This window comes from Salvelinus sp. IW2-2015, linkage group LG7 (genome assembly GCF_002910315.2).
Source record: "Salvelinus sp. IW2-2015 linkage group LG7, ASM291031v2, whole genome shotgun sequence".
Classification (NCBI taxonomy): domain Eukaryota; kingdom Metazoa; phylum Chordata; class Actinopteri; order Salmoniformes; family Salmonidae; genus Salvelinus; species Salvelinus sp. IW2-2015.
The window spans coordinates 4,749,643-4,766,404 of record NC_036847.1 but is presented as its reverse complement, the minus strand read 5'-3'; the positions used below and the strand labels follow the sequence as shown (position 1 = coordinate 4,766,404).

At 43.6% G+C, this 16,762-nt stretch overlaps 1 protein-coding gene across 7 annotated transcripts in view; it reads left to right on the top strand.

The window, feature by feature from the left end:
- The window catches only part of LOC111966890 (death-inducer obliterator 1), a 70,303-nt gene that overhangs the window by 16,063 nt on the left and 37,478 nt on the right, over nt 1–16,762 (top strand). For all 7 annotated transcript variants that reach the window (XR_011480162.1, XR_011480164.1, XR_011480163.1 and 4 more), the window contains exon 2: nt 8,618–8,682. Coding sequence is in view for 3 of the 7 variants with exons in the window: in XM_070444372.1 (XP_070300473.1) it covers nt 8,628–8,682 (55 nt within the window). In the remaining 4 variants the exon portion in view is untranslated. The remainder of the gene's footprint in view (nt 1–8,617; nt 8,683–16,762) is intronic.

Sequence of the window (16,762 nt, the reverse complement as noted above, 5' to 3'; positions counted from 1 at the left end):
TAAGCACAGGCAAAATCCTAGAGAAAAACCTGTTTGTCTGCTTTCCAACAGACACCGAGAGACAAATTCACCTTTCAGCAGGACAATAACCTAAAACAAGGATAGCAGTTTGGCATCGATAACATGACATTTAATTTTACCTCAAAAACAAACGTGTGAATATCAATTAAATTAAAACCCACCATAGCAGGTAGGACTAAATAAGGTTACATAACCTTGTCTACTAGCTATACTAATGATCTGCTGTCCAGAGGGTAACAGCATGTTATCCATGTTTTCCGGCAGTAAAGTGTTGCCCCGAGAGGATGCTAATCAGTCTGTCTCTGAAACCCCTCAAAAATAAAGACTAAAATAATACAGCTAGCTAGAGTAGCATTATCAAGAACGCCTAGCCCTAGCCTCACCATCTAAGTTAGCTAGCTAGTAAACTAGCAAGCTAAACTGTTGGTTTATAAAAGTCAAAGAAAGCTAAACGTTTTTTTCCTGAATTTGACATGTATTTAAATGGCTAGACAAATAAACGGCTAATGTAGCCATCTAGCCAGGCTAATGTTGCTAACCCTGAGCTAGCTACCTAGATGGTAACAGGCATTTTCAATTTAAAACTTGCCCAAGACAGTTCACAGAATTGTCCTTTTTTAAACAACTTTAGCCAATTTTATTAATGAGTTAATCCAGAGATTTTTACCTTTGCCTCGATTTGTCAGTGTCATCCAAATCATCATGGCATTGGTGAGGACGTGAGGCTTGAGACAGGCATTTGTAGTTCTGTATGATRGCCACATTAGCAGCTAATTAGCATTTCATTTTTGGGGGGTAAATACAGGCGAATATATTTATAAAAGTCACCTTGTTGGAGAGAGTTTTACACGGTTATCAAAACGTCACGCCAGGGTAAGCCTACACAAAAAACAGCCCTTATTTGAAGTGTTTCTAAAATTCACAAAGGATAAAATGAATGGTGGAAAACGATTGTGTAGTATGAGGCCCCCCAAAAAACATGAACAAAGACTCCAAAAACACSCAAATATGTCCTTTTAGAAACGTATTGTGATGCCGGTCTTTAGATGTTGTACACATGAAATTGTGTCATTCTGAACTTTATCTGCAACGTTGTATTCCATTTCGTTGCGACTCGAGCAATACCTCTCCGTCCATTCTACAAGTAACTGCCAAAAATAAAGGAAACACTTGAGTAAATGAGGTCAAATCAGATATACAAAGTATATTGAAGGCTTGGGGTGCTTCCACACATGACATTCCAGACACTTGTAGAATCTATGCCAAGGCGTATTGAAACTGTTGTGGCGGCTAGTGGTGTCCCAATGCGCTATTAAGWCAACTTTATGTAGGTGTTTCCTTTATTCTGGCAGTTACCTGTAGCAGCAGGCTACATGGAGGATGAAACAGCTGGATAGGTGAAACGAATAAAGTTCAACTAAAGACCTGCAACACTATACTGAGAGCTTTGCTGTTTTTAAAAGGACTTATTTGTTTTGTTTTTTAACCTTGGTTAATGTTTTTTCCGGGCCCCCATAACACACAACTAGGATGATGAAGTGTTTTGCTCTTTTCCAGTAAGTCTCTCAAACATGTAAAATCATAAAGGTGTCTGGACCCTTCTATAACATGCCATTTACATCAAAAATAAGAGATTTCGTTGTAAATAGTTCCATGTCTAGTTGGGTAGAGCTTGGCCCTTGCATTCCACCAGGGTTGTGGGTTCGATTCCTACGGGGACCAGTATGAAAAAATATAAATACTCAGCAAAAAAGAAACGTCCCTTTTTCAGGACCTTGTCTTTCAAAAGATCATTCGTAAAAATCCAAATCACTTCACAGATATTCATTGTAAAGGGTTTAACACTGTCCCATGCTTGTTCAATGAACCATAAACAATTAATGAACATGCACCTGTGGAATGGTCGTTAGACACTAACAGCTTAGACGGTAGGCAATTCAGGTCACAGTTATGAAAACTAGGACACTAAAGAGGCTTTATACTGACTCTGAAAACACCAAAAGAAAGATGCCCAGGGTCCCTGTCATCTGCGTGATCGTGCCTTAGGCATGCTGCAAGGAGGCATGAGGACTGCAGATGTGACCAGGCAATAAATTGCAATGTCCGTACTGTGAGACACCTAAGACAGCGCTACAGGGAGACAGGAGGACAGCTGATCGTCCTCGCAGTGGCAGACAGTTGTAACAACACCTGCATAGGATCGGTACATCCGAACATCACACCCTGCGGGACAGGTACAGGATGGCACAACTGCCGTGTTACACCAGGAACGCACAATCCCTCCATCAGTGCTCAGACTTCCGCAATAGCTGAGAGTGCTGGACTGAGGCTTGTGCCTGTTTAAGGAGGTCCCTCACCAACATCACTGGCACAAACGTCGCCTATGGCACAAACACCAGTCACTGGACCAGACCAGGACTGGCAAGTGATCTTCTCTGACGAGTCGCGGTTTTGTCTCACCAGGGGTGATGGTCAGATTCGCGATTCATCGATGAAGGAATTAGCGTACATCATCGAGGCCTGTACTCTGGAGCGGGATTGATTTGGAGGTGGAGGGTCCGTCATGTCTGTGGCAGTGTGTCACAGCATCATCGGACTGAGCTTGTTTGTCATTGCACGGCAATCACAACGTTGTGCGTTACAGGGAAGACATCTCCTCCTCCTTATGTGGTACCCTTCTTGTATGCTCATCCTGACATGACCCTCCAGCATGACAATGCCACCCAGCACAGAACGAGCAGTATGGCTGATTTCCTGCAAGACAAGAAGTCAGTGTTCTGCCATAGCCAGTGAAGAGCCCGGATCTCAAATCCCATTGAGCACGTCTCGGGACCTGTTGGATCAGAGGGTGAGGGCTGGGCCATCCCCCCCCCCCAGAAATATCCGGGAACTTGCAGGTTCTTGGTGGAAAGAGTGGGGTAACATCTCACAGCAAAGAACTGGCAATCTGGTGCCGTCCATGAGAAGGAGATGCACTGAAGTACTTAATGCAGCTCGTGGCCACACCAGATACTGACTGTTACTTTTGATTTTGACCCCCCCCTTTTGTTCAGGGACACATTATTCCATTTCTGTTAGTCACATGTCTGTGGAACTTGTTCAGTTTATGTCTCAGTTGTTGAATCTTGTGTTATGTTCACACAATATTTACACATGTTAAATTTGCTGAAATAAGTGCAGTTTGACAATGAAGAGGACGTTTTTCTTTTTTTGCTAAGTTTTTATACACTACCGTTCAAAAAGTTTGGGGTTACTTAGAAATGTCCTGTTTTTGAAAGAAAAGCAATTATTTTTGGCCATTAAAATAACATAAAATGTATCAGAAATACAGTGTAGACATTGTTAATGTTGTAGAAGGACAGATTCTTTTTAATGGAATATCTTCATAGGCGTACAGAGGCCCATTATCAGCAACCATCACTCCTGTGTTCCAATGGCACGTTGTGTTAGCCTAATCAAGTTTATCATTGTAAAAAGGCTAATTGATCTTTAGAAAAACTTTTGCAATTAATGTTAGCACAGCTGAAAACTGGCCTTTCTTTAGACTAGTTGAGTATCTGGAGCATCAGAATTTGTGGTTCGATTACAGGCTCAAAATGGCCAGAAACAAATAACTTTCTTCTGAAACTCGTTAGTTCTATTCTTGTTCTGAGAAATGAAGGCATTCCAATGCGAGAAATTGCCAAGAAACTGAAGATCTCGTACAACGCGTGTACTACTCCCTTCCACAGAACACGCAAACAGGCTCTAACCAGAATAGAAAGAAGGAGTGGGAGGCCCCGGTGCACAACTGAGCAAGAGGACAAGACAAATTAGAGTGTCTAGTTTGAAAACAGAACGCCTCACAGTCCTCAACTGGCAGCTTCATTAATTGTACCCGCAAAACACCAGTCCCAACGTCAAACAGTGAAGTGGCGACTTATGGTTGCTGGCTCTTCTAGTCAGAGTTGAAAGAAAAAGCCATATCTCAGACTGGCCAATAAAAAGAAAAGATTAAGAGGGGAAGAAAGAACACAGACACTGGAAAGTGGAAGATTGGAAAAAAGTGTTATGGACAAAACGATTCTAAGTTTGAGATGTTCGGATCACAAAGTAGAACATTCGTGAGACGCAGAAAAAATGAAAAGATGCTGGATGAAGTGCTTGATGCCATCTGTCAAGCATGGTGGAGACAATGTGATGGTCTGGGGGTGCTCTGGTCGTGGTAAGTGGGAGATTTGTTAAGGGATCTTGAAGAAGGAATGCTTTCACTCGATTTTGCAACGCCATGCCATACCCTGTGGACGGCGCTTAATTGGAGCCAATTTCCTTCTACAACTGTACAATGACCCAAAGCACAGCTCCAAGCTATGCATGAACTATTTAGGGAAGAAGCAGTCAGCTGGTATTTCGATCTATAATGGAGTGGCCAGCACAGTCACCGGATCTCACCCTATTGAGCTGTTGTGGGAGCAGCTTGACCGTATGGTAGTGTGCCCATCAAGCCAGTCCAACTAGTGGGAGGTGCTTCAGGAAGCATGGGGTGAAATTCTTAGTTTTCCTCAACAAATTGACAACTAGAATCCCAAAAGGTCTGCAAGGCTGTATTGCTCCAAATGGAGGATTCTTTGACGAAAGCAAAGTTTGACAGACACAATTTATTATTTAAATTAAAAATCATTATTTATAACCTTGTCAACGTCTTGAACCTATATGTCCTATTCATTTGCAACTAATTTCATGTATGTTTTCATGGAAAACAAGGACATTTCTATTGACCCCAAACTTTTGAACGGTAGTGTATATGCACTCATTACTGTAAATCGCTCTGGATTAGAGTGTCTGCTAAATGACTAAAATGTAAACGTAAATGAGCTATTAGATAAAGTTAGTGCAAACATTCCATGAACTTGCTAGCTTATTAGCTTACCTCGCTAGTTGTGGAGGATATCTGTATTTATGTTTAAAACAGCATACTTTTGGGCCTCCCGAGTGGCGCAGCGGTCTAAGGCCACTGCATCGCAGTGCTTGAGGCGTCACTACAGTCCCGGATTTGATCCCAGCGCCCAGTGACTTTCAACGTGGCACCATCATAGGATGCCACCTTTCCAACAAGTCAGTTTGTCAAATTTCTGCCCTGCTAGAGCTGCCCCGGTCAACTGTATGTGCTGTTATTGTGAAGTGGAAATGTCTAGGAGCAACAGCTGCTCAGCCGCGAAGTGGTAGGCCACAGAACGGGACTGCCGAGTTGTGTCGCGCATAAAAATTGTCTGTCCTCCGACGCAACACTCACTACTGAGTTCTAAACTGCATTTGGATGCAACGTCATCACAAGAACTGTTCGTCGGGAGCTTCATAAAATGGGTTTCCATTGCCCAGCAGCTGCACACAAGCCTAAGATCACCATGCGCAATGCCAAGCATCGTCGGAGTGGTGTAAAGCTCGCCGCCATTGGACTCTGGAGTAGTGGAAACGCGTTCTCTGGAGTGATGAATCTCGCGTCACCATTTGTCAGTCTGATGGACAAATCTGGGTTTGGTGGATCCAGGAGAACACTACCTGCCCCATGCCAACTAAAGTTTGGTGGAGGACGAATAATGGTTTGGGCTGTTTTTCATGGTTTGGGCCAGGCCCCTTAGTTCCCAGTGAAGGGGAGTCTTAATGCTACAGCACATTCTAGATGATTCTTTGCTTACAACTTGGTGGCACACGTTTGGGGATGGCCCTTTCCTGCTTCAGCACAAAGCGAGGTCCATACAGAATTTTTTTCTCCAGAGTTTTGGTGTGGAAGAACTTGACTGGCCTGCACAGAGCTCTGACCTCAACCCCATTGAACTCTTTGGGATGAATTGGAACGCCGACTGTGAGCAGGCCTAAGCGCCCAACATCAGTGCCCTACCTCACCAATGCTCTTGTGGCTGAATGGAAGCAAGTCCCCTTATCAATGTTCCAACATCTAGTGGAAATCCTTCCCAGAAGAGTTGTGGCTGTTATAGAACAAAGGGGGACCAACTCCATATTAATGCCCATGTTTTTGGAATGAATGTTGACGAGCAGGTGTCCACATACTTTTGACCATGTAGTGTATCTAATGTTTACATGCCTCCTGTAGTAAGCAGCCAATCTTGCTCGAAATTCACCTTTCCTCTATGGGATGCATGAATGAGGGAGGAATGCTCCTTTACCGAAATATCTGTGGTTAATTAAATGTTATGGACATGGGAAATGAACACCCAATTCCTGTCTTTTTCTATTCATAACTTGCCATAGTGCTTATAGTCTTGTCTACTAGGTCGATGCCTGGATTTTATGTTTGTCTTATTTTGAATTCAAATGTGGCCTTTGTATAGCTCTGGTCCAGGGCTCCGGTAGGCTCAGGCATAGAACTACACTGAACAAAAATATAAACGCAGCTGTAAAGTGTTGGTTTCATGTTTCATGAGCTGAAATAAAATATCCCTGAAATTTTCCTGGAAATATCTCTGAAATGTTGTGCACAAATTGTTTACATCTCTGTTAGTGAGCATTTCTCCTTTGCCAAGATAATCCATCCACCGGACAGGTGTGGCAGCATGTGATAAACCGCATGATCATTACACAGGTGCACTTTGTGCTGGAAACAATAAAAGGACACTCTAAAATGTGCAATTTTGTCACAACACAATGCCACATATGTGCAGTTGGCATGCTGACTGCAGGAATGTCCACCAGAGCTGTAGCCAGAGAATTGAATGTTAATTTCTCTACCTTAAGCCACCTCAAACACCGTTTTAGAGAATTTGGCAGTACGTCCAATCAGCCTCACAATCGCAGACCATGTGTATGGAGTCGTTTGGGCGAGCGGTTTGCTGATACCAATGTTGTAAACAGAGTGGCCATGGTGGGGTTATGGTATGGGCAGGCATAAGCTACGGACAATTAACACAATTGCATGTTATTGATGGTAATTTTGAATGCACAGCTACTGTGATGAGATCCTGAAGCCCATTGTTGTGTCATTCATCAGTCGCCATTACCTCATGTTTCGCATGATAATGAACGGCCCCATGTCGTAAGGATCTGTACACAATTCCTGGAAGCTGAAATGTGGCAGTTCTTCCATGGCCTGCATACTCACCACACGTCACCCATTGAGCATGTTTGGGTTTAATGAGTCGACGTGTACGACAGCGTGTTCCAGTTCCTGACAATATCCAACAACTTTGCACATTCATTGAAGAGGACGGGCTCAAAATTCCACGGCCACAATCAACAGCCTGATTACTCTATGCGAAGGAGATTTCGAGCTGCGTGAGGCAGAATGGTCACACCAGATACTGACTGGTTTTCTAAACCACGATCTACCTTTTTTTTTTTTTGAAGGGATCTGTGACCAACAGATGCATATCTGTATTCCCAGTCATATGAAATCCATAGATTAGGGCCTAATGAATTTCAGTTGACTGATTTCCTCATATGAACTGTAACTCAGTAAAATATTTGAAATTGTTGCATGTTGCGTTATTTTTGTTCAGTATAGACAGTGATTCATTCTATTTTTATAGGCTCAGATAGGCTCATTGTTAGTAAACCTCACTAACACCCTGGACCAGAGCTAACCTTTGAAGTGACAAACTGTCTGTTATGTCCCCCCCCCCCCCTTCCAAGTCAACGGGAATATAGAGTGAAATAAAGTCTGCCTGTTTGCGTTGTGTTGTAGGCTTTTATTTTTTTCCTGAACTTGTTCCATAGTCTTGATTACATTATTATAATTTTACTAGTTTAGCATTGTCTGCTGTTGAACTACAGATGACAACTGTTGGGCAAATGGAGATTTCCTGCATTAATTCAAAGTGAGGGATGGCTCTTCAGTAGGGGTGTGCTGAGTAGTTGGACAGAACTACTATTGTAACGTATATGGGCAATATTCTGGATCTGGTTATGATCAGAGTATTTTGTGTAATTATCCGTGATTGAAAAAACAATTTTTGGGGGGTAGTCAGTCATGTGCGAGGTTCTATGTGGTCTAAATAACGCAATTGGCTGTCTGTAAAGAGAAGGGTGGGCTGTATGTTGATCCTGCTGCTCTGATTGGATAGAGTGAAGCTGTATTTCTCTGTCCACTCCCTTCATAATTTCMCCAGATCAGTTTTCCACGCGTGTTTTCAGTCTGGTCATTTTGATTGCTGCTGTCTGCTACTATGATAGATCACATGGCGAGGACGTTTGCTATCAATGTGCATAATATCTAACAAGCAAGGAAAGGGTAGGTAGAAAAAGTCAACGATGGTGGGCATTCTAAGTGACAGCAAACATGGCTGCCTGCGCAGGTTGAGGACAGACACACACCCACCCCTCTGCGCGCTGTTCCTACTGTAATCTGCAGTGTTTTTGCAGGGAGAATGTGCATTTAGCATTTAAACTCTTAATTCTTTCCCCCGATTGCTCGTGTCATCCGATCCGACTGTTAATTTACGAATATGATTATGAATACGAGTATGGCCATGTCGGCACACTGACCCTTCAGGTCAAGCTCTCACAAGTCTTTCAACTTGTAAATGTACTTCAATTAAATCAACAGCATTTCTGGTAGATTGGATAACATATGACATGCATTTTTTCTATCTTGATTTGACAGTTTGTCTTCCATGGAGGGCTTTATGGATATCAATGAGATCCATGACCTCACTGGCACTGATACAGGTATGACCTTTCTCTTTCCTCCCCCTGTTAGTTGTATTGGATTGGTCTGACCATTAGTTGTTCAAATGATGTGATTGGATTGAGATGATATATTTTCGGTCATATTAAAGGTAGACTCAGGGCAATGACGTTGCCATGAGCAAGACAGCAGATATTGAGTTGAGTAAGAAGCAAGACTTCACTCTCACACAGTGGGTGTTTCTCAAAATGCATACTACCGTGCTTCGAGCACCCACATTTAAAGAAGTCCAGAGAGGACATATGAATAAATAAAAAATATCCCACGTTATGTCAATCATAACKTATTTATTTCATAAGTGGTGTGTTGAGATCACAAGATAAAAGTACCATGCATCATCCATTGATTTGTTCAGATGCACGATAACCACTTCATGAAGAAGCCCTGTGGCAGCGTTGATCGCATTGTGGGGGCATTTAAGCCTTGAACAATGCCTGAGAGGCAGCCCTGTCTCCCAGTCTGCGTRCCGCCCCCCAAGACCACAGCCAATCATATGCAAGGAACAACACATAACTTGGCTAGTCTTGTGAGATAGTTAGTTAGTCTTGTTAACTACCTAGCTAACAATCAAGCTAGTTATCTATGCTGGTTGTTAGCTTGCATAACTGATATGTGTATAATTATAAGGAACACTTCATGTTTTGTGGATAATATTTACATTTACAGTTGGTAAACTCCATTCCTGACAGRCTGATCAGATWACATTTCAGCCTCAGAGGCTGATAAATCAGGATGCWGCCTTGCAGGCTATTTCATATGTAAGGCTCTTTGCAGACAGCCTACAAGGCAGCATCATGGCTTATTAGTCTCTGAGGCTGCTATTGAATCTGATCAGCCTGCCAGGAATAGGAGCGCACCCAGTCTAGATCACATACATAATACACTGACTTCTAATCTGCCTGCAATGACCTTTAACTATGAAACAGCCTACAAAACAGAATCCCAATTTAAAAGCCTCTGAGGCTGCTATTGAATCTGATCAAGCTCTGAGGCTGAAATGTAATCTGATCAGCCAGTCAGGAATGGAGCTCACCCACTCTGTAAATATTATCTATAAAACATAAGGCCCCTTACAATTATACACATATCAGTTATGCACGCTAACAACCACATAGATCAAGCTAGGTAGCTAGCTAGCTAAACAAGACTACCTAGCTAGGTAGCTCTTTGCTCACAAGACTAGCCAAACTAGCTGCGTTGTTGCTTTCATGGATTAGGTATGGTCTTGGGGGTGGCACAGCCTGGGAGACAGGGCTGCCTTCAGGCATCGTTCAGGGCTTAGATGCCCAAGAGCTCTTAGCTCAAGGTAAGGGTCATTTTAGCTTGCTAACATTCTAATTTATGAACTGATAATGAGCTCCAAACAAATGAAAGCATGATGTTCACATGAAATGTACCATCGCTTAGTGTAACAATCAATAATCAGCTATTTTTATTCCTTATAACTGGAACTGCAATCAGGAGCTAGCCAGCTAACTAGCTCCTAGTCTTTGTTAGCCACGGTTAGCGGTCTTCACCTTTTTTCTCGGTCACCAGCCAGCCTTAGCTCGGACCACACCTGCCAGTCTGCACAGAGCGATATCAACCCAGAGCATTTCGGACTGCTTCTCTCTACCACATCACCGGATTCCTGCCGCTCTGGATTATTACACCGGGTCATCGTAGCTAGCTAGCTGCAAACGAGTGGCTACTGTTAGCGAACACCTCTGTCCCGAAGCAAGCACAGGCTAGCTCAAGCCTCGAGCTAGGCCCATATATCAGCTAATTCTAGGGCTACAATACCTCCTTTGCCAATTGGCCTGGACCCTTTTATTGTCGTCACGGAGACCTGCCGATCCATCACGACTGCACTGCCGACGTGATCTCAACAGGCTATTCTGTTACGATGTCGCCGAATAACCATCTACTAGCCAAGGCCCGCTAGCTTTTCTGAACGCTGTGCCCCTGCTGTCGCCTAGTGTAGTAGTGACTACCGAACGGCAACCCGGACTCACCTATCGCTTGCTCTTTTGACCCTATGATCACTCGGCTACACAGCTGATGCCCCTGGACTGTTTCAATAACACGGTACCTCATTTTGTTTACCTGCCGGCCCCAGCCTCGAACTCCTGTATGTACCTAACTGACCCGCAGGCGCTATCATTTGTTGACTTCTGTAACCATAAAAGCCTTGGTTTCATGCATTTTAACATCAGAAGCCTCCTCCTAAGTTTGTTTATTCACTGCTTTAGCACACTCCGCCAACTGACGTCCTAGCCGTGTCTGAATCCTGGCTTAGGAAGCCACCAAAAATTCTGAAATTTCCATCCCCAACTACAACATTTCCCGCCAAGATAAGACTGCCAAAGGGGTGGAGTTAGCCTGCAGAGTTCTGTCATGCTAGCCAGGTCTGTTCCCAAACAGTTCGAGCTTCTACTTTTAAAAATCCACCTTTCCAGAAATAAGTTCTCCACTGTTGCTTGTTATATAGACCCCCCTCAGCCCCCAGCTGTGCCCTGGACACCATATGTGAATTAATTGCCCCCCATTTATCTTCAGAGTTTGTACTGTTAGGTGACCTAAACTGGGATATGCTTAACACCCTGGCCTTCCTACAATCTAAGCTAAATGCCCTCAATCGCACCAAATTATCAAGGAACCTACCAGGTACACCCCTAAATCCGTAAACACGGGCACCTCATAGATATCATCCTGACCACCTGCCCTCTAAATTACACCTCTGCTGTCTTCAACCAGGATCTCAGTGATCACTGCCTAATTTCCTGTGTCCGTAATGGGTCCGCGGTCAAACGACCACCCCTCATCACTGTCAAACGCTCCCTAAAACACTTCTGGCCTGGGTATCCTGGAAGGATATTGACCTCATTCCGTCAGTAGAGGATGCCTGGTTATTCTCTATAAGTGCTTTCCCCACCATCTTAAATAAGCATGCCCCATTCAACAAATGTAGAACTAAGACACAGATATAGCCCTTGGTTCACTCCAGACTTGACTGCCCTTGACCAGCACAAAAACATAATCTGCATAATCTGGGCCCCTACAATCAGCTGGGCGAGACAATCTGGACCCTCTCTTTCTAAAATTATCTGCCGCAAATGTTGCAACCCCTATTACTAATCTGTTCAACCTCTCTGTCGTATCGTCTGAGATCCCTAAGATTGGAAAGCGTGCCGCGGTCATCCCCCTCTTCAAAGGGGGAGACACTCTAGACCCAAACTGTTACAGACCTACAGTGGGGAGAACAAGTATTTGATACACTGCCGATTTTGCAGGTTTTCCTACTTACAAAGCATGTAGAGGTCTGTAATTTTTATCATAGGTACACTTCAACTATGAGAGACGGAATCTAAAACAAAAATCCAGAAAATCACATTGTATGATTTTTAAGTAATTAATTTGCATTTTATTGCATGACATAAGTATTTGATACATCAGAAAAGCAGAACTTAATATTTGGTACAGAAACCTTTGTTTGCAATTACAGAGATCATACGTTTCTTGTGTTCTTGACTAGGTTTGCACACACTGCAGCAGGGATTTTGGCCCACTCCTCCCTACAGATCTTCTCCAGATCCTTCAGGTTTCGGGGCTGTCGCTGGGCAATACGGACTTTCAGCTCCCTCCAAAGATTTTCTATTGGGTTCAGGTCTGGAGACTGGCTAGGCCACTCCAGGACCTTGAGATGCTTCTTACGGAGCCACTCCTTAGTTGCCATGGCTGTGTGCTTCGTGTCGTTGTCATGCTGGAAGACCCAGCCACGACCCATCTTCATGCTCTTACTGAGGGAAGGAGGTTGTTGGCCAAGATCTCGCGATACATGGCCCCATCCATCCTCCCCTCAATACGGTGCAGTCTCCTGTCCCCTTTGCAGAAAAGCATCCCCAAAGAATGATGTTTCCACCTCCATGCTTCACGGTTGGGATGGTGTTCTTGGGGTTGTACTCATACTTCTTCTTCCTCCAAACACGGCGAGTGGAGTCAGACCAAAAAGCTCTATTTTTGTCTCATCAGAGCCCACATGACCTTCTCCCATTCCTCTCTGGATCATCCAGATGGTCATTGGCAAACTTCAGACGGGCCTGGACATGCACTGGCTTAAGCAGGGGGACCTTGCGTGCGCTGCAGGATTTTAATCCATGACGGCATAGTGTGTTACTAATGGTTTTCTTTGAGACTGTGGTCCCAGCTCTCTTCAGGTCATTGACCAGGTCCTGCCGTGTAGTTCTGGGCTGATCCCTCACCTTCCTCATGATCATTGATGCCCCACGAGGTGAAATCTTGCATGGAGCCCCAGACCGAGGGTGATTGAACCGTCATCTTGAACTTCTTCCATTTTCTAATAATTGCGCCAACAGTTGTTTCCTTCTCACCAAGCTGCTTGCCTATTCTCCTGTAGCCCATCCCAGCCTTGTGCAGGTCTACAATTTTATCCCTGATGTCCTACACAGCTCCTCTGGTCTTGGCCTTGTGGAGAGGTTGGAATCTGTTTGATTGAGTGTGGGACAGGTGTCTTTTATACAGGTAACGAGTTCAAACAGGTGCAGTTAATACAGGTAATGAGTGGAGAACAGGAGGGCTTCTTAAAGAAAAACTAACAGGTCTGTGAGAGCCGGAATTCTTACTGGTTGGTAGGTGATCAAATACTTATGTCATGCAATAAATGCAAATTAATTATTTAAAAATCATACAATGTGATTTTCTGGATTTTTGTTTTAGATTCCGTCTCTCACAGTTGAAGTGTACCTATGATAAAAATGACAGACCTCTACATGCTTTTGAAGTAGGAAAACCTGCAAAATCGGCAGTGTATCAAATACTGTTCTCCCCACTGTATATATATCCTACCCTGCCTTTCTACAGTCTTCGAAAGCCAAGTTAACAAACAGATCACCGACCATTTTTGAATCCCACCATACGTTCTCCGCTATGCAATCTGGTTTCCGAGCTGGTCATGGGTGCACCTCAGCCACGCTCGATATCATAACCGCCATTGATAAAAGACAATACTGTGCAGCCGTCTTCATCAACCTGGCCAAGGCCTTCGACTCTGTCAATCACAGCATTCTTATCGGCAGACTCAACAGCCTTGGTTTCTCAAATGACTACCTCGCCTGGTTCACCAACTACTTCTCAGATAGAGTTCAATGTGTCAAATCGGAGGGCCTGTTGTCCGGACCTCTGGCAGTCTCTATGGGGGTGCCACAGGGTTCAATTCTCGGGCTGACTCTTTTCTCTGTCTACATCAATGATGTCGCACTTGCTGCTGGTGATTCTCTGATCCACCTCTACGCAGACGACGCCATTCTGTATACTTCTGGCCTTCTTTGGACACTGTGTTAACAAACCTCCAGACGAGCTTCAATGCCATACAACACTCCTTCCGTGGCCTCCTACTGCTCTTAAATGCAAGTAAAACTAAATGCATGCTCTTCAGCCGATCGCTGCCCGCTCCCGCCGCCCATCTAGCATCACTACTCTGGACGGTTCTGACTTAGAATATGTGGACAACTACAAATACCTAGGTGTCTGGTTAGACTGAAACTCTATATTCCAGATTCACATTAAGCATCTCCAATCCAAAATTAAATCTAGAATCGGCTTCCTATTTTGCAACAAAGCATCCTTCACTCATGCTGCCAAACATACCCTCGAAAACTGACTATCCTACTGATCCGTGTACTTCGGCGATGTCATTTACAAAATAGCCTCCAACACTCTACTCAGCAAATTGGATGTAGTCTATCACAGTGCCATCCGTTTTGTCACCAAAGCTCAATATACTACCCACCACCGCGACCTGTATGCTCTCATTGGCTGGCCCTCGCTTCATATTCGTCGCCAAACCCACTGGCTCCAGGTCATCTATAAGTCTTTGCTAGGTAAAGCCCTGCCTTATCTCAGCTCACTGGTCACCATAGCAGCACCCACCCGTAGCACGCGCTCCAGAAGGTATATTTTACTGGTCATCCCCAAAGCCAACTCCCCCTTTGGCCACCTTTCCTTCCAGTTCTCTACTGCCAATGACTGGAATGAATTGCAAAAATCACTGAAGCTTATCTCCCTCACTAACTTTAAGCATTAGCTGTCAGAGCAGCTTACCGATCATTGCACCTGTACACAGCCCATCTGTAAATAGCCCACCCAACTACCTCATCCCCATATTGTTATTTTTTTGTTGTTGCTCCTTTGCACCTCAGWATCTCTACTTGCACATTCATCTTCTGCACATCTACCACTCCAGGGTTTAATTGCTAAATTGTAATTATTTCGCCACTATGGCCTATTTATTGCCTTACCTCCCTAATCTTACTATATTTGCACACACTGTATATATATTGTTATATTGTGTTATTGACTGTATGTGTGTTTATTCCATGTGTAACGCTGTGTTGTTTGTGTCGCACTGCTTTGCTCTATCTTGGCCAGGTCGCAGTTGTAAATGAGAACTTGTTCTCAACTGGCCTACCTGGTTAAATAAAGGTGAAAATAAATGATACATATGCACTGATCCACCGTGGGCTCTGCCATACTGTCAATCTATCATCAATACGTCCACTCCTATTTATAGAGCTTATCTTGTGATCTCGACAAAAAAACAATTTTTGCTATGTCGTGATCATGATATAAATAAGTTGTGATCTTGACATAACGAGGGAATAATTTTTGATTCATATGTCCTCTCTGGACTACAAATTGGAGCATTGGCGGGTCGGAGTATGAGTCCAAMTCAAAGAATGCGAAACAACACACGGAGGGCACTTCTCGAATGCGTACTCCATTTGTACATATTTTGAAACATGCATYGACGCAAAYTTCAACGGAAAGTATGTAAAGAATATGACGCAACAACATAAATAATTGCGCAAAATTTCTTGAAATAACTGGCGGCCATTAAAATACRCTCAGATTTCAGAATGAAATGTTGCCTATTCACATTTCATATGTTGCCTGACTGCAATATTTTATTTATTAACCTATATTAATTTTGGCATGTTTACCTGCCTACAAAGCCACTAGTGTGCGTCGATCGCAAGCCCATAATAGGTCAATAGGGTTAACTGGCCAGATAGCCATAAAGAATTGTTAGCTAGCTAACTACCCATGAAGAATTTACATCTACCTTGCATAACATTTAGTTTTAGGTCATTTTTGCCTGTTAAACAATCTGATTAGCTACATTATTACAATTCACAAATACTTTGAACAAAAATATAAAAGCAACATTTGAAGTGTTGGTCCCATGTTTCATGAGCTGAAATAAAAAATCCCAGATATGTTCYATATGCATGTTCCAAATTTTGTGCACAAATTTGTTTACATTCCTKTTAGTGAGCATTTCTCCTTTGCCAAGATAATCCATCCACCTGACAGGTGTGGCATATCAAGAATCTGATTAAACAGCACGATCATTACAGAGGTGCAGCTTGTGCTAGGGACAACAAAAGGCCACTCTAAAATGTGCAGTTTTGTCACACAACTCAATGCCACAGATGTCTCAAGATTTGAGTCAGCGTGCAATTGGCATGCTGACTGTAGGAATGTCCACCAGAGCTGTTGCCACGTGTAACCACGCCAGCCCAGGCCAGCCAATTCCGTCTTCTTCACCTGCAGGATCGTCTGAGGASGGGTGGGTTGCTGAGGAGTATTTCTGTCTGTACTAAAGTACTTTTGTGGAGAAAAACTCATTCTGATTGGCTGGGCCTGGCTCCCCAGTGGGTGGGCCTGGCTACCAAGTGGATGGACCTATGCCSTCCTAGGCCCACCWATGCCTGCAACCCTGCMCAGTCATGTGAAATCCATAGATTAGAGCCTAATTCATTTATTTCAATTGACTGATTTCCTTATATGAACTGTAACTTAGTAAAATCTTAAAAATTGTTGCATGTTGCTTTTATATTTTTGTTYATTATAGCTAGCTGATAGTTATGAGGTAAAACATTTGTCTTGTGTAAATGTAACCGATGTGAAATGGCTAGCTAGTTAGCGGTGGTGCGCGCTAGCAGCYTTTCAGTCGGTTACGTCACTTGCTCTGAAACCTAGAAGTAGTRGTTCCCCTTGCTC